This window comes from Electrona antarctica (assembly GCF_951216825.1).
Source record: "Electrona antarctica genome assembly, contig: SUPER_22_unloc_1, whole genome shotgun sequence".
Taxonomy (NCBI): Eukaryota; Metazoa; Chordata; class Actinopteri; order Myctophiformes; family Myctophidae; genus Electrona; species Electrona antarctica.
In genome coordinates this window covers 452,930-468,781 of record NW_027638776.1, presented here as the reverse complement: position 1 = coordinate 468,781, position 15,852 = coordinate 452,930, and the positions used below count along the sequence as shown (strand labels likewise).

The 15,852-nt window shown below is 49.8% G+C and overlaps 1 protein-coding gene across 1 annotated transcript in view; it reads left to right on the top strand.

Moving 5' to 3' along the window:
* LOC306916009 (integrin beta-3-like) overlaps positions 1–15,852 on the top strand; it is a gene marked incomplete at its 5' end in the record, with an annotated part of 89,564 nt that overhangs the window by 31,419 nt on the left and 42,293 nt on the right. Inside the window, 5 exons of the mRNA XM_079530584.1 lie at positions 1,694–1,789; positions 2,128–2,217; positions 4,956–5,090; positions 9,402–9,485; positions 10,068–10,431. Of these exons, the coding sequence (XP_079386710.1) occupies positions 1,694–1,789; positions 2,128–2,217; positions 4,956–5,090; positions 9,402–9,485; positions 10,068–10,431 (769 nt within the window). The remainder of the gene's footprint in view (positions 1–1,693; positions 1,790–2,127; positions 2,218–4,955; positions 5,091–9,401; positions 9,486–10,067; positions 10,432–15,852) is intronic.

Genomic DNA, 15,852 nt, shown 5'->3' with positions numbered 1-15,852 from the left:
CACTCCCTAGAGGCCAAGGAAAAACCTTTGCCTGGAATTTTTCACATCTGCTCTTTATAGCGCCACCAGGAGGCCGACATATGTAAAACACATTTTCTAATATTACTCCTTCAGATTTTATCCAAATTTCACGCATGCTCTCCATAGTCATGTGATCATGTGATTTGTTTGATTTCTCATAATTATCCATCCTGATTGGCTACGATTGGCTTCTAAAGTTTTCAGGAGTAGCCCGTTTTGTACCCGTTTTGTACAAATCGCCACAACTCCTCAACGCAGCGTCCGATTGCGGTGAAACTGTGCATGCCTATTCCCACTACTAGGCTGAGGAAGAAATGCCACTTGACAGTGGGGCGGCGGTGGCTCAGGGGTAGAGTTTCTGAATGGAAACCGCAAGGTTGCCAGTTCGAACCCGGGCTCCCCCAGAGTTAGTGTCGAAGTGTCCTTGAGCAAGACACTGAACCCCTAATTGCTCCCGATGTGCTGGTTGGTACCTTGCATGGTTTCCGCCGCCATCAGTGTATGAATGGGTGAATGTAATGCACAATCTATGTAAAGCGCCTTGGATAAAGGCGCTATATAAATGCACCATTTACCATTTACAGTTTTCAAATCAGCCTCATGGTGGCGCTACAACAGGCCAAGTCGCGACACACACACACACACACACACACACACACACACACACACAAAAACCCCAAATAAACATGTTTATATTACTCCTAAACATTTTGCCAAACATCACACACTCCTATCCTCCTGGTGGAGACCTGTGCCCAGAAGGGCACTTTTTCTAGTATTATACTGTTTAGACTGATGATATACGTTCTTGGTTTACCTGAGTCTGTTAGTGTAGAAAGTGTCCTTGAGCAAGACGGTGAACCCCTAACTGTGTGGCGACTGTGGCTCAGGAGGTAGAGCAGGTCGTCCAATGATCCATGGGTCGGCGGTTCGAATCCCGGCTCCTCCTGTCTACATGTCGAAGTGTCCTTGGGCAAGACACTGAACCCCAAATTGCTCCCGATGTGCTGGTTGGTGCCTTGCATGGCTTCCGCCGCAATCGGTGTATGAATGTGTGTGTGTGTGTGTGAAAACTGTGAATGGGTGAATGTAATGCACAATCTATGTAAAGCGCCTTGGATAAAGGCGCTATATAAATGCACCATTTACCATTTAACTGCTGCCGATGAGCAGGTTATCGGCTTGCATGGTGTCCTCTGCTGTCTGTGTCTGAAATTGTACGTGAATGTGTATACAATACCAGTGGTCCGGGGACCACCAGTGGTCCTTGAGGGTGTTCCAGGTGGTCCCCAGCTAAATGATGGAGAGTTGCTAACCACATGGGCCCTTATAGATCTTTAACTCTTGAGAGTGTAAAATGAACGTGTAATTTTACGCTCGCAAGAGTTAAATTATTGTTACACTTCTGCATTGCTTAATTTACAAGAGGTCTACACAATTCAACGTTTGCCTGTAATCTCTCCTAATGGTACCAACATCAATACAGAATGGAATTGTGGACAAACAGAATATTAGTTCGTTTTGGATCTGAGAGGTTAAATCTCATCAAATGGTGCTCTGGCCGTGGCTCAAATACCCAATACATAATGGGCCTTGATATGAAAAGGGTTGCAAACCACTGCTTTAGATAAATGCACTATATAAATCTGTGTGTGCGTGTGTGTGTTTTCAGGACTACCCGTCTCTGGCACTGATAACAGAGAAGATGTCGGAAAACAACATCAACTTGATCTTTGCCGTCACCTACCCGGTGGTCCCCTTGTACCAGGTGAGAATGGACACATTCTTAAATGTCAATTTACACTCACATGATGCTGTCACAGTTTATTTGTCGAACTAACCTTTCAAGCTAGAGTTTCAAGATTAACTTGAAAATCTGTTATTTTCGAAGTGACACGTTAGCACCGGCAGACTGTAAATTAGGTGTGTGTGTGTGTGTGTGTGTGTGTGTGTGTGTGTGTGTGTGTGTGTGTGTGTGTGTGTGTGTGTGTGTGTGTGTGTGTGTGTGTGTGTGTGTGTGTGTGTGTGTGTGTGTGTGTGTGTGTGTGTGTGTGTGTGTGTGTGTGTGTGTGTGTGTGTGTGTGTGTGTGTGTGTGTGTGGTGTAGAACTACAGCGAGCTGATCCCCGGCACAGCAGTGGGAACTCTGTCCAACGACTCGGGCAACGTTGTCCAGCTTATACTGAAGGCCTACGCCGTGAGTAACCACACACACGCACGAACATAATTATATTGCGTATAATTGTAACTCATACAAGACTCTAGAGTGCCACCGCGCCTCAGCCAAATCAACGCAGGCAAGAGGAAGACACTGGAGCGTTTCAACGGCATGACCCTAACATTGTAACGTCAAGTCACTCCTAGCCTGGGGTCCACCTATGCTTTCTATGGCATAGGCAGCTCCACCACGGACCCCCTAGCCTGGGGTCCACCTATGCTTCCTATGGCATAGGCAGCTCCACCACGGACCCCCTAGCCTGGGGTCCACCTATGCTTTCTATGGCATAGGCAGCTCCACCACGGACCCTCTAGCCTGGGGTCCACCTATGCTTTCTATGGCATAGGCAGCTCCACCACGGACCCCCTAGCCTGGGGTCCACCTATGCTTCCTATGGCATAGGCAGCTCCACCACGGACCCCCTAGCCTGGGGTCCACCTATGCTTTCTATGGCATAGGCAGCTCCCGGCAGGATCCGCCGGGAGAATCTAGACGCAGCTGCGCGACATGAGTCTAGAGAGACAGAGAGAGAGAGAGAGAGAGAGAGAGTGTGTGTGTGTGCGTGTGTGCGTCAATTTAACGATCAGAAATCAGCAGAGAGTGATCAAAGAGTGTTTCATCAGGAACACTTCTTAGTGTAGTGAATGTTAGTGTAAGTGTGTGTATGTGTGGAGATGGCACCGTCAGCAGGTGTTATATACTTATATGCTGACTCATGCAGACACACTCTCACAGCACGCTGAATCATACAAAGTGTAAAACGCAGAGTAATGCAGACTCGTAAAGCGGAGCCCCGCTGTCACCAAGGTGTGAAACTGACCACGTCAATGACTAACATTATCTCTTTGTCTGACTCAAACGTGGACCCTTTCAGGCAGGGACAAAGTGGACTCGGACTCATGACTCGACATTGTTTTGTGCATTACGTGAAAATGCAAAAAGACTTCACGCTTCATTTTAGTCCACATAGCGGTTCACTTAACCCATTTTGACCTGAGATCAGATTCTAAAAAATGTCTTCTACATCCTGACAGTTTTCTGAAAAAGCTATGTTTCTATGTCGTTCTTCGATTTTTCAAAAATAGCAGACCTACAAGCTCGTAGCGCGCCACTCGGTGGCGCGCTATGAGCTTGTAGATCTGCTATTTTTCAATAGCCAAAGCATAACATAATGCTGACACCAAAAGGGGTTCACACCCAAAATGGGTTAACCTGTGCATTGTGAGCACAGAGTAGTCCAGGTTCGCTAACTTCGCTTCGCCCTTTTTCCCATTGTATTTTAGCCCTCTAGGCTTGCCGTAGACAGATCGCCTGCTGTGCCAAACCCTAACAAATGAACTCTTGTGTGGGTCCTCTTTTGCAAATGAACCGAATGTGAACGCTAAAACAACCCAGTCCAACTCAGTTTGGGTTAGTTTACTTTAAAGGTATATTCAGTGATTTGACTTAATCTAAATATCACTTATTTTTTTCTTTTTTTCTGGATAATCCTCCCTACTATAGAGTGTGCTGACCATAATAGGAGTTCCTCCCTGTCCCCAGTGAGCCCCTGGGGTCAAAAAACCCTAGTTTCAGTTTTGGTGGCGGGTGGCAAAGCCTTCATCCAATCAGGATGAGAGAGGCCTTCCTCCAATCATGATCGAGTGGGGGCGGGCCTTGGTGCACATGCTGTTGGCCTGTTGCACTTCCCCCCACTGTAGAGCGTGCATGTGCACATTTTGTTACCGGGGCGGACTGGGTGGTTTTCCAAATCACTCAAATCACTGAATGCTCCTTTAAACCAGTGGTTCGCAAACCTTTTCATGTCAAGGACCCCCAAATTGACACGTAAAAAGAAAATAATAATAATAATAGTTAAAAACTATCATTTAAAAACTGTGTACATTGGCCCGGACAGTTAGCTCAACTGTCTGGGCACCTAGGCTGCTGAGCCAGCCTGACGGCGTGCCGCGGGTTCGACTCCCGATTCCGACGGCCTTTGCCGTGTGTCTTCCCCCCCATCTCTCTCCCCATTTCCTGTCAGATTACTTTCAACCTGTCGATGAAGGCAGAAAAAGCAAAAACTGACTATAACTATAGTTATAGCTGATTTTGAGGCCTACAAAAACGGGAAGAAAAAAAGAAACTTCTTTTCTTATCAACTAGTCAATTAGTACCAACAAGGTTGACTAGTGGATTTACTAGTCGACTACTGTAGTTGAATAGTCGACTAGTTGCTTAAAGCCCTAGTGTAAAACAGAACATCTAATATTTGACGAGGACAAGTCTCAGCCATGGACACATTTGTGACTAAATTTGACTGAGAGACTGCCATTGGTTTTTTTGGAATTTTCGTTTTTTCATGTCCTATGAAAGCAGGGAATCATAGCTTCAAATGGACATATTGATTGTTCAGTTTGACCCACCAGTTTTGGAGATATGGCTTATAGAGTAATGTCTTGCAGAAAACAGCAAGTTGAGAAAACAGGCTTGAAAGGTTCACTTTTGTGGTCTCTAACATTACACCTAGCTACATGTTTGGGCATTTATTTCATATTTACATGCCGATTTCAGCTCTGACACTTATTTCAGACATGCTCTAGTATGTGAAGAGTCTGCCTGTGCTATTAACTCATTTTGGAAAGCTGTAATGTGCGCGATGGCAGTCTCTCAGTCAAATTTAGTCACATTTGTCCATGACCGTGCCTGACCCCTGTCTCCATGTCTTGGTGTTGCAGAAGATCCGCTCTAAGGTGGAGCTGGAGGTTCTGGGGGTGCCAGAGGAGCTGTCCCTGTCCTTCAACGCCACCTGCCTGAACGGAGAGCTCATCCCTGGACTCAAATCCTGCTCTGGACTCAAGATCGGAGACACGGTCAGTCACACACAGCAGCTACAGTGTGTGTGTGTGTGTGTGTGTGTGTGTGTGTGTGTGTGTGTGTGTGTGTGTGTGTGTGTGTGTGTGTGTGTGTGTGTGTGTGTGTGTGTGTGTGTGTGTGTGTGTGTGTGTGTGTGTGTGTGTGTGTGTGTGTGTGTGTGTGTGTGTGTGTGATCTCTGATAGAGCACATTCGATCACAAACGTATGGTGGTCCTATTATTTCCAGGGGAAGAGCATATTAGCAAGTTTGCTATTACACTTCACTGCCAGCCCACATTCCTCTCCTCTCCTCCCCTCCCCTCCTCTCATCTCCTCTCTGTCTCTTGCCAGGTGACACAATCACAGTTTCTCTCTCTATCTCTTCTCCCCTTGCGCGTCCATATATGGTCGTCTCCCCACATAGTCTTGTAATTGCCCACTTATGGACATTTACCAGATTTAGATGCGATGTTGAATGAACAATTAGGTTGACTAAGTACATATGGAGGCCTTTTATTCTCCGCCGAACAGTGGCCTGCTGTGAACCCGTTTGTATTGTTCAAAAGTGCAAAGTGTGTGTGTGTGTGTGTGTGTGTGTGTGTGTGTGTGTGTGTGTGTGTGTGTGTGTGTGTGTGTGTGTGTGTGTGTGTGTGTGTGTGTGTGTGTGTGTGTGTGTGTGTGTGTGTGTGTGTGTGTGTGCGCGCATGCGGCAAATCTGGCAAGTACTCAGAACTCTAGTTTTTCCCACCCTCCAATAACCAATAAATACATTTCTTATCTTGATGTGAGCGTATCTGACTGAAAGTAGGTCATGTGTCTGATAGGGGTGAATAGGGCAGTACACACAGTACCGCACGCACGCACACACACACACACACACACGGTACAACTATACAAACACTGCACACACATATTTGGACGCTGTGTAGGGATCATGTTGTTAGTCTCCTGCTCGGCCCCTCCTCCTCTCCTCCTTCTTTGAGGGGATACCAAATGGACCCTTACAGGTCTGTAACTCTGACCCTCGAGTTTAAGTTCAACCAATACGCATACTCTTCCCAAGTTCTGAGACAGGCCATCCGATGCTCGGAATGATGTAAATTTGTTGTAACATCACCTCCTTTTTCCGACGAAACGTTTGGACGTGAGAATCAGTGTGTATGGCGCTTCATGGGGGGTCCGTGAGCTGTAGAGCAGTGGTTCCCAAAGTGGGGTCCGGGGACCCCCAGGGGTCCTTGAGGGAGTTCCAGGGGGTCCCCAGCTAAATGATAGTTTGGAACCAAATGGAGCCTTATGTGTCTGTAACTCTGAAAGTGTACAATTGTACATTTGTACACTCTCAGAGTTAAATTAACATTGATTTTACGATATAAATTGGGGGTCCCAGAGATAGAAATTACATTAAATGGGGGTCCATAGACTAATGTAGGTCAAACTGTCTCTCTCCTCTGACCGGTCACCCTACTCTGACCGGTCACCCTACTTTGACCGGTCACCCTGCTCTGACCGGTCACCCTGCTCTGACCGGTCACCCTGCTCTGAAGCCCCGTCTCTCTCCTTCTCCAGGTGTCTTTAGGGTTAGGGTTAGGGTTAGAGAAGCACTGCTCTGACCGGTCACCCTACTCTGAAGCCCCGTCTCTCTCCTCTGACCGGTCACCCTGCTCTGAAGCCCCGTCTCTCTCCTTCTCCAGGAGGTTTGAGAAGCACTGCTCTGAAGCCCCGTCTCTCTCCTTCTCCAGTTTGAGAAGCACTGCTCTGACCGGTCACCCTACTCTGAAGCCCCGTCTCTCTCCTTCTCCAGTTTGAGAAGCACTGCTCTGACCGGTCACCCTACTCTGAAGCCCCGTCTCTCTCCTTCTCCAGTTTGAGAAGCACTGCTCTGACCGGTCACCCTACTCTGAAGCCCCGTCTCTCTCCTTCTGAACCACTGCTGTGGAGGTTTGAGAAGCACTGCTCTGACCGGTCACCCTACTCTGAAGCCCCGTCTCTCTCCTTCTCCAGTTTGGGAACCACTGCTGTGGAGGTTTGAGAAGCACTGCTCTGACCGGTCACCCTGCTCTGAAGCCCCGTCTCTCTCCTTCTGTGGAGGTTTGAGAAGCACTGCTCTGACCGGTCACCCTACTCTGACCGGTCACCCTACTCTGACCGGTCACCCTACTCTGACCGGTCACCCTACTCTGAAGCCCCGTCTCTCTCCTTCTGACCGGTCACCCTACTCTGAAGCCCCGTCTCTCTCCTTCTCCAGGAGGTTTGAGAAGCACTGCTCTGACCGGTCACCCTACTCTGAAGCCCCGTCTCTCTCCTTCTCCAGTTTGAGAAGCACTGCTCTGACCGGTCACCCTACTCTGAAGCCCCGTCTCTCTCCTCTGACCGGTCACCCTACTCTGAAGCCCCGTCTCTCTCCTCTGACCGGTCACCCTACTCTGAAGCCCCGTCTCTCTCCTCTGACCGGTCACCCTACTCTGAAGCCCCGTCTCTCTCCTCTGACCGGTCACCCTACTCTGAAGCCCCGTCTCTCTCCTTCTCCAGTTTGAGAAGCACTGCTCTGACCGGTCACCCTACTCTGAAGCCCCGTCTCTCTCCTCTGACCGGTCACCCTACTCTGAAGCCCCGTCTCTCTCCTCTGACCGGTCACCCTACTCTGAAGCCCCGTCTCTCTCCTCTGACCGGTCACCCTGCTCTGAAGCCCCGTCTCTCTCCTTCTGACCGGTCACCCTACTCTGAAGCACTGCTCTGACCGGTCACCCTACTCTGAAGCACTGCTCTGACCGGTCACCCTACTCTGAAGCCCCGTCTCTCTCCTCTGACCGGTCACCCTACTCTGAAGCCCCGTCTCTCTCCTCTGACCGGTCACCCTACTCTGAAGCCCCGTCTCTCTCCTCTGACCGGTCACCCTACTCTGAAGCCCCGTCTCTCTCCTCTGACCGGTCACCCTACTCTGAAGCCCCGTCTCTCTCCTCTGACCGGTCACCCTGCTCTGACCGGTCACCCTACTCTGAAGCCCCGTCTCTCTCCTCTGACCGGTCACCCTGCTCTGACCGGTCACCCTACTCTGACCGGTCACCCTACTCTGAAGCCCCGTCTCTCTGACCGGTCACCCTACTCTGAAGCCCCGTCTCTCTGACCGGTCACCCTACTCTGAAGCCCCGTCTCTCTCCTTCTGACCGGTCACCCTACTCTGAAGCCCCGTCTCTCTCCTTCTCCTCTGACCGGTCACCCTACTCTGAAGCCCCGTCTCTCTCCTCTGACCGGTCACCCTACTCTGAAGCCCCGTCTCTCTCCTTCTGACCGGTCACCCTGCTCTGAAGCCCCGTCTCTCTCCTCTGACCGGTCACCCTACTCTGAAGCCCCGTCTCTCTCCTTCTGACCGGTCACCCTACTCTGAAGCCCTGTCTCTCTCCTCTGACCGGTCACCCTACTCTGAAGCCCCGTCTCTCTCCTTCTGACCGGTCACCCTACTCTGAAGCCCCGTCTCTCTCCTTCTGACCGGTCACCCTACTCTGAAGCCCCGTCTCTCTCCTCTGACCGGTCACCCTACTCTGAAGCCCCGTCTCTCTCCTTCTGACCGCTCACCCTACTCTGAAGCCCCGTCTCTCTCCTTCTGACCGGTCACCCTACTCTGAAGCCCCGTCTCTCTCCTTCTGACCGGTCACCCTACTCTGAAGCCCCGTCTCTCCTTCTGACCGGTCACCCTACTCTGAAGCCCCGTCTCTCTCCTTCTGACCGGTCACCCTACTCTGAAGCCCCGTCTCTCTCCTCTGACCGGTCACCCTACTCTGAAGCCCCGTCTCTCTCCTTCTGACCGGTCACCCTACTCTGAAGCCCCGTCTCTCTCCTCTGACCGGTCACCCTACTCTGAAGCCCCGTCTCTCTCCTTCTCCTCTGACCGGTCACCCTACTCTGAAGCCCCGTCTCTCTCCTCTGACCGGTCACCCTACTCTGAAGCCCCGTCTCTCTCCTTCTCCTCTGACCGGTCACCCTACTCTGAAGCCCCGTCTCTCTCCTCTGACCGGTCACCCTACTCTGAAGCCCCGTCTCTCTCCTCTGACCGGTCACCCTACTCTGAAGCCCCGTCTCTCTCCTTCTGACCGGTCACCCTACTCTGAAGCCCCGTCTCTCTCTTCTGACCGGTCACCCTACTCTGAAGCCCCGTCTCTCTCCTTCTGACCGGTCACCCTACTCTGAAGCCCCGTCTCTCTCCTTCTGACCGGTCACCCTACTCTGAAGCCCCGTCTCTCTCCTTCTGACCGGTCACCCTACTCTGAAGCCCCGTCTCTCTCCTCTGACCGGTCACCCTACTCTGAAGCCCCGTCTCTCTCCTTCTCCAGGTGTCTTTCAGTGTGGAGGCTCGAGCGCGCGGCTGCCCCAAGCAGAAGAAGAAGACGTTTGTCATCAAGCCGGTGGGCTTCAAGGTGGGGTTTCAACTATCCATTGTTTTGTTTTTGAGGGGCTGCTAGCCCCTCCTATATTCAGCTATAGTGTAGACTTTTGTCCTAACACAAACATTAAATGCCATTGACAATGAATAATGGAGAATTTACGATATGTAGACGAGGAAATTGGTATTTTTGTTAAATTCCCATTGATAATGAATGGAGAATTTACGTCATGTGTCAAATCGACATGTTACGTCATGATGATGTACGATGATAAGAGCGCCCCTCACTTCATGAGCTTCTACGAGCTTGTAGATCTGCTATTTTTTTAAATCGTGAAAATGTGGCACAAATCTTTGAATATATATCCTTTCAGAGTGAATGTTTTTAACTCAAATCTTTGCTTCTGGGGAGGGCCCCTGGAACAACATATTTTGGGGGTCGGCGGCCAACATTTACATATAGTTTCTGGGGGTCCTTGACATGAAATAGTTTGACAACCACTGACATTTTTTCTGAAAACCGCCATGATTTAGAAGCAAGACATTTTGTAGAATCTATAGTGTCAGGCCTAAATGGACTAACCTGTCTCACCCCTCCTCTCTCTACTTTCCAAAGGACTCCCTGTCCATCACGGTCACCTTCGAGTGCGACTGCAAGTGCGCCGCGGCGGCGCAGCCGGACAGCCCCGTGTGCAGCCAGGGCAACGGCACGTACGAGTGCGGCATGTGCCTGTGCCACCCGGGGCGGCTGGGCCCGCGCTGCGAGTGCGCCGAGGGCGACTACAGCCACACGGAGCAGGACCGCTGCGCCGCCTCGGCCGCCTCGGGCGAGCCGCAGCCGCAGCGCCTGTGCAGTGGGCGCGGCGACTGCGTGTGCGGCCAGTGCGTGTGCCACGGCAACGACTTCGGCAAGGTGTGGGGCAAGCTGTGCGAGTGCGACGACTTCAACTGCCTGCGCTACAAGGGAGAGCTGTGCTCGGGTGAGTTTACTCCCCCCCCCCCCCCCCCATGGTCCAACGTGGACCGTGGAGGTAGATTCTTGTCTGAAAGCTGTGTGGTACTTAAAGATGGAGTGCCACAATTTTTGTATTTTTCCAGTTTTTCATGTTTCTATGAGGTGACAGTACTTCATTAGACACCCTGGAGTCGTTTTTATGTGCAATGGTGTATTGACTTTGTATTTAGGGTTTCTTCCTGGAGGCTGAACCTTTGACAGTCAAACGGGCCAATGAAATAAACAGTAATATAGTGACATCACACTATCAGCCCCTCCCCTAACACCTCCCCCTTTATCATACAACAACAGCTGTGGGTGTGGCTTCAGTTCAGGTGGTTCACCACCCATCACCACCCACCAAGCAAACCAGGCATACTTAATGAACTAGTGGGCGTGTCCACATAAAAGCATGATTTTAAGAAATACTGTACACTTTTTGGTACAAGTTCTTCCTCCTTATATTATAATAATACCTGATGATCATGTTTTAGGGTGGAAAATAATCGTGGCACTCCATCTTTAACCCATTGAAGACCTGAGGCCGATTCTACGAAATGCCTCCTAAATCAGTTTTTCTCGTGCCGCGAGCCCCCATCTGAAAATGTGTTGTGTCGGGGACCCCCAAGATTTGTGTTAAAAAAAAAATTCAAACATTTTCAATAGCAGATGTACAAGCACGCATATCTGCGTTTTTGGTTTTATGGAACAGGAATAACATATAGGACAAGCTAGGGAACATAACGTGGTCATGAGTTCCCAGAGGAGGTGATTTGGGAAACCGGACAAAACCAGCTCAGAAGAACTAAGTGTTTCAAGGTGTTTGTGAAAACAGTCCAATCTCAGTCCATGAGCTGAGTTGAAACCAGATACCCAAATGTATCACAATCACGACCGCATAGAAACCGGTCAAATATGAACGCATTTCACTTCATTTGAAGGCAGCACTTCGTCCTACGGATACTTGAACTACTTTCAAAAATTCTAAAAATGTCTTCTACATCCTGACAGTTTTCTGAAAAAGCTATGTTTCTATGTCAGTCGTTCTTCGACTTTTCAAAAATAGCAGACCTACAAGCTCGTATCGCGCCACTCGGTGGCGCGATACGAGCTTGTAGGTCTGCTATTTTTCAATAGCTAAAGCATAACATAATGCTAACACCAAAAGGGGTTCCCGCCCAGAATGGGTTAAACCCCTATACTGTATATACAGTACGTCGTTGACCACACGTCCCCCAGGGCTCTGCACTAGGTCCTCTCCTCTTTTGCCTCTACACCAAATCTCTTTGCTTGAATGTTGACGCCAGAACAACAGGGATGCCAGGGTTCATGTTGTTGAGGAAAATGTGTTGAGAAGGGGGTGATTTGTTGGTGTTACTTCAAACTGAAGACAAATTGGTGCGTCTGTGTTCCTGGGAGCGTTTCAGAGAGAGAGAGAGAGAGAGAGAGAGAGAGAGAGAGAGAGAGAGAGAGAGAGAGAGAGAACCTCCCTCTGCACCACCACCTCCCCTCTGCACCACCTCCCCTCTGCACCACCACCTCCCCTCCCCACCACCACCTCATCTGGCTGGAATTACATAGAATAACAGTCCAGCTTCTGCCTCGGGACACATGCAGCCACTCATAACAAACACACTGTCCTGTTATGTGTGAGCTGGTCATAAACCTCCTCACAAAGAGGAGCGGAACTAACACACATTGGCCCGTCACAACAACAACAACAACAACAACAACTACAACTACAAGAGCACGGACGTGCACACATAGACATCAAAGTGGGCTTCAGCCCCTGCCCTTTTACCCGTCTGTAAAACAACTGCCCTCTCCAGACCACGAATGCAAATGCCACTCCTTTCCATGCCATGCCCGGAAGGCAGCATTCAGGAGAAATGCTTTTTTCCCTTAGTCTCCTGAACTTGAACACAGAATTTTGCATTGAACATCTCCACTAGCTAAAGAGTGCTGGATTGCGCCCCGAAAATAGCTGATCTACAAGATCAGCTATTCTCAAATGGCCAAAGTAGGCCTATATACACAGGGCTGAAATGGTGTATGTTTTGTTATAATAATAATCCAAATCTGAAGTAACTAAAGTTGTCAAATAATTTCAGTGGAGGAGTAAAAAGTACAATAATTGCCTCTGAGATGTAGTGGGTTAAAAGTAAAAGTATTGAAAATTCCACCACTGCTGTTTAGTCGTTGTAGTTAGTTGTGGTGTGAACTCTGCCATCCACTTGACTTAGAGGTAGTTAGTTGTGATGTGAACTCTGCCATCCACTTGACTTAGAGGTAGTTAGTTGTGGTGTGAACTCTGCCATCCACTTGACTTAGAGGTAGTTAGTTGTGATGTGAACTCTGCCATCCACTTGACTTAGAGGTAGTTAGTTGTGGTGTGAACTCTGCCATCCACTTGACTTAGAGGTAGTTAGTTGTGGTGTGAACTCTGCCATCCACTTGACTTAGAGGTAGTTAGTTGTGGTGTGAACTCTGCCATCCACTTGACTTGGAGGTAGTTAGTTGTGATGTGAACTCTGCCATCCACTTGACTTAGAGGTAGTTAGTTGTGGTGTGAACTCTGCCATCCACTTGACTTAGAGGTAGTTAGTTGTGATGTGAACTCTGCCATCCACTTGACTTAGAGGTAGTTAGTTGTGGTGTGAACTCTGCCATCCACTTGACTTAGAGGTAGTTAGTTGTGATGTGAACTCTGCCATCCACTTGACTTAGAGGTAGTTAGTTGTGATGTGAACTCTGCCATCCACTTGACTTAGAGGTAGTTAGTTGTGATGTGAACTCTGCCATCCACTTGACTTAGAGGCGTATTTAAAACTCTACTTATTATTATTTATAGTTCTATGGTGCTTGGTGAGAACAGCCCTTTAGGGGTCGGAGAATGATATATGTGTATAAGATAAATGTGTGTGTATGTGCAGTGTGTGTGTCTGTGTCTGTGTGTGTGTGCGTGCATGCACGCACGCACGTGTGTGTTTCTGCAGTTTCAGCCATGCGTCAGTTTTGTGTGTTTGTGTTTGAACCAAGGTGCAGACAGAGCGAGTGCCGGCCAGGCCACTGGCTTATGTGAGCCAGTTCAGCAGAGTTCAGCACACACACACACACACACACGCACACGCACACGCACACAGAGGTTGAGTCATGTGCAGCCAGCCAGTGACTTACATGAGGATGACTTTACCTCACACACTGAAGTCCTGCTGTAGTCCAGATGTCTCAGTCTTCTCTCCTTGAGACCAGTGGTTCTCAACCTGTGGGTCGAGACCCCCAGGCGGGTACCCTATATCAGGGATCGGCAACCTTTTGGACATGAAGTGCCATGTTTACAATTTCTTGCCAGTCAGTGTGCCACATCAACACTAACTTTAATGACGCCACATCACAACTGATTTTGTGTAAAACAACCTTTATTTCTTATTCTTTGGAAATGTTTTCTTCACATCAACATAATGATCATTAACCTTGAAGAAAAATACCTTTATACTGCATCAAAAGTAATCAACAAACTATACGAGGAAAACCGGTCAAATTTGTGAAAATAGGCAATTATAAGCTCTATGTGATCCCTATAGTACCAATATTATATCCATATCATGATATTAGACTGGATATTGTCTGTGATTTTGGATATTGTACTATTGTGATATGGCAAGTGTTCTATATACAAATATAAATATCGGATCGGGGAAAATCGGTATCGTCAGATACTTACAATTAAATGATTAACTCCTACAAGTCAACGAGTCAAACTAAACCTAAAGCCTCAACTCCTACAAGTCAACGAGTCAAACTAAACCTAAAGCCTCAACTCCTACAAGTCAACGAGTCAAACTAAATCTAAAGCCTCAACTCCTACAAGTCCAAGTGCTTGTCAGGGTGGGGGGGTGGGGTCCCCACTTCAAATATGATTGTTTTGGGGGAGTCGCGTCCTGAAAAGGTTTAGAATTAGAACTTCTTCTCCAGCCTCATAGTTAAAGCTCTTTGCATCGCTTTCAGTTGCCACGGAATGCAGCAGTCACTATGCGCTGGCTGCCAGTCACTATGCGCTGGCTGCCAGTCACTATGCGCTGGCTGCCAGTCACTATGCGCTGGCTGCCAGTCACTATGCGCTGGCTGCCAGTCACTATGCGCTGGCTGCCAGTCACTATGCGCTGGCTGCCAGTCACTATGCGCTGGCTGCCAGTCACTATGCGCTGGCTGCCAGTCACTATGCGCTGGCTGCCAGTCACTATGCGTTGGCTGCCAGTCACTGCGTTGGCTGCCAGTCACTATGCGTTGGCTGCCAGTCACTATGCGTTGGCTGCCAGTCACTATGCGTTGGCTGCCAGTCACTATGCGTTGGCTGCCAGTCACTATGCGCTGGCTGCCAGTCACTATGCGCTGGCTGCCAGTCACTATGCGCTGGCTGCCAGTCACTATGCGCTGGCTGCCAGTCACTATGCGTTGGCTGCCAGTCACTATGCGTTGGCTGCCAGTCACTATGCGCTGGCTGCCAGTCACTATGCGCTGGCTGCCAGTCACTATGCGTTGGCTGCCAGTCACTATGCGCTGGCTGCCAGTCACTATGCGTTGGCTGCCAGTCACTATGCGTTGGCTGCCAGTCACTGCGTTGGCTGCCAGTCACTATGCGTTGGCTGCCAGTCACTATGCGCAGGCTGCCAGTCACTATGCGCTGGCTGCCAGTCACTATGCGCTGGCTGCCAGTCACTATGCGCTGGCTGCCAGTCACTATGCGCTGGCTGCCAGTCACTATGCGCTGGCTGCCAGTCACTATGCGTTGGCTGCCAGTCACTATGCGTTGGCTGCCAGTCACTATGCGTTGGCTGCCAGTCACTATGCGCTGGCTGCCAGTCACTATGCGTTGGCTGCCAGTCACTATGCGCTGGCTGCCAGTCACTATGCGTTGGCTGCCAGTCACTATGCGCTGGCTGCCAGTCACTATGCGTTGGCTGCCAGTCACTATGCGTTGGCTGCCAGTCACTATGCGCTGGCTGCCAGTCACTATGCGTTGGCTGCCAGTCACTATGCGCTGGCTGCCAGTCACTATGCGTTGGCTGCCAGTCACTATGCGCTGGCTGCCAGTCACTATGCGTTGGCTGCCAGTCACTATGCGTTGGCTGCCAGTCACTATGCGCTGCGTTGGCTGCCAGTCACTATGCGCTGCGTTGGCTGCCAGTCACTATGCGCTGCGTTGGCTGCCAGTCACTATGCGCTGCGTTGGCTGCCAGTCACTATGCGCTGCGTTGGCTGCCAGTCACTATGCGCTGCGTTGGCTGCCAGTCACTATGCGTTGGCTGCCAGTCACTATGCGCTGCGTTGGCTGCCAGTCACTATGCGCTGCGTTGGCTGCCAGTCACTATGCGCTGCGTTGGCTGCCAGTCACTATGCGTTGGCT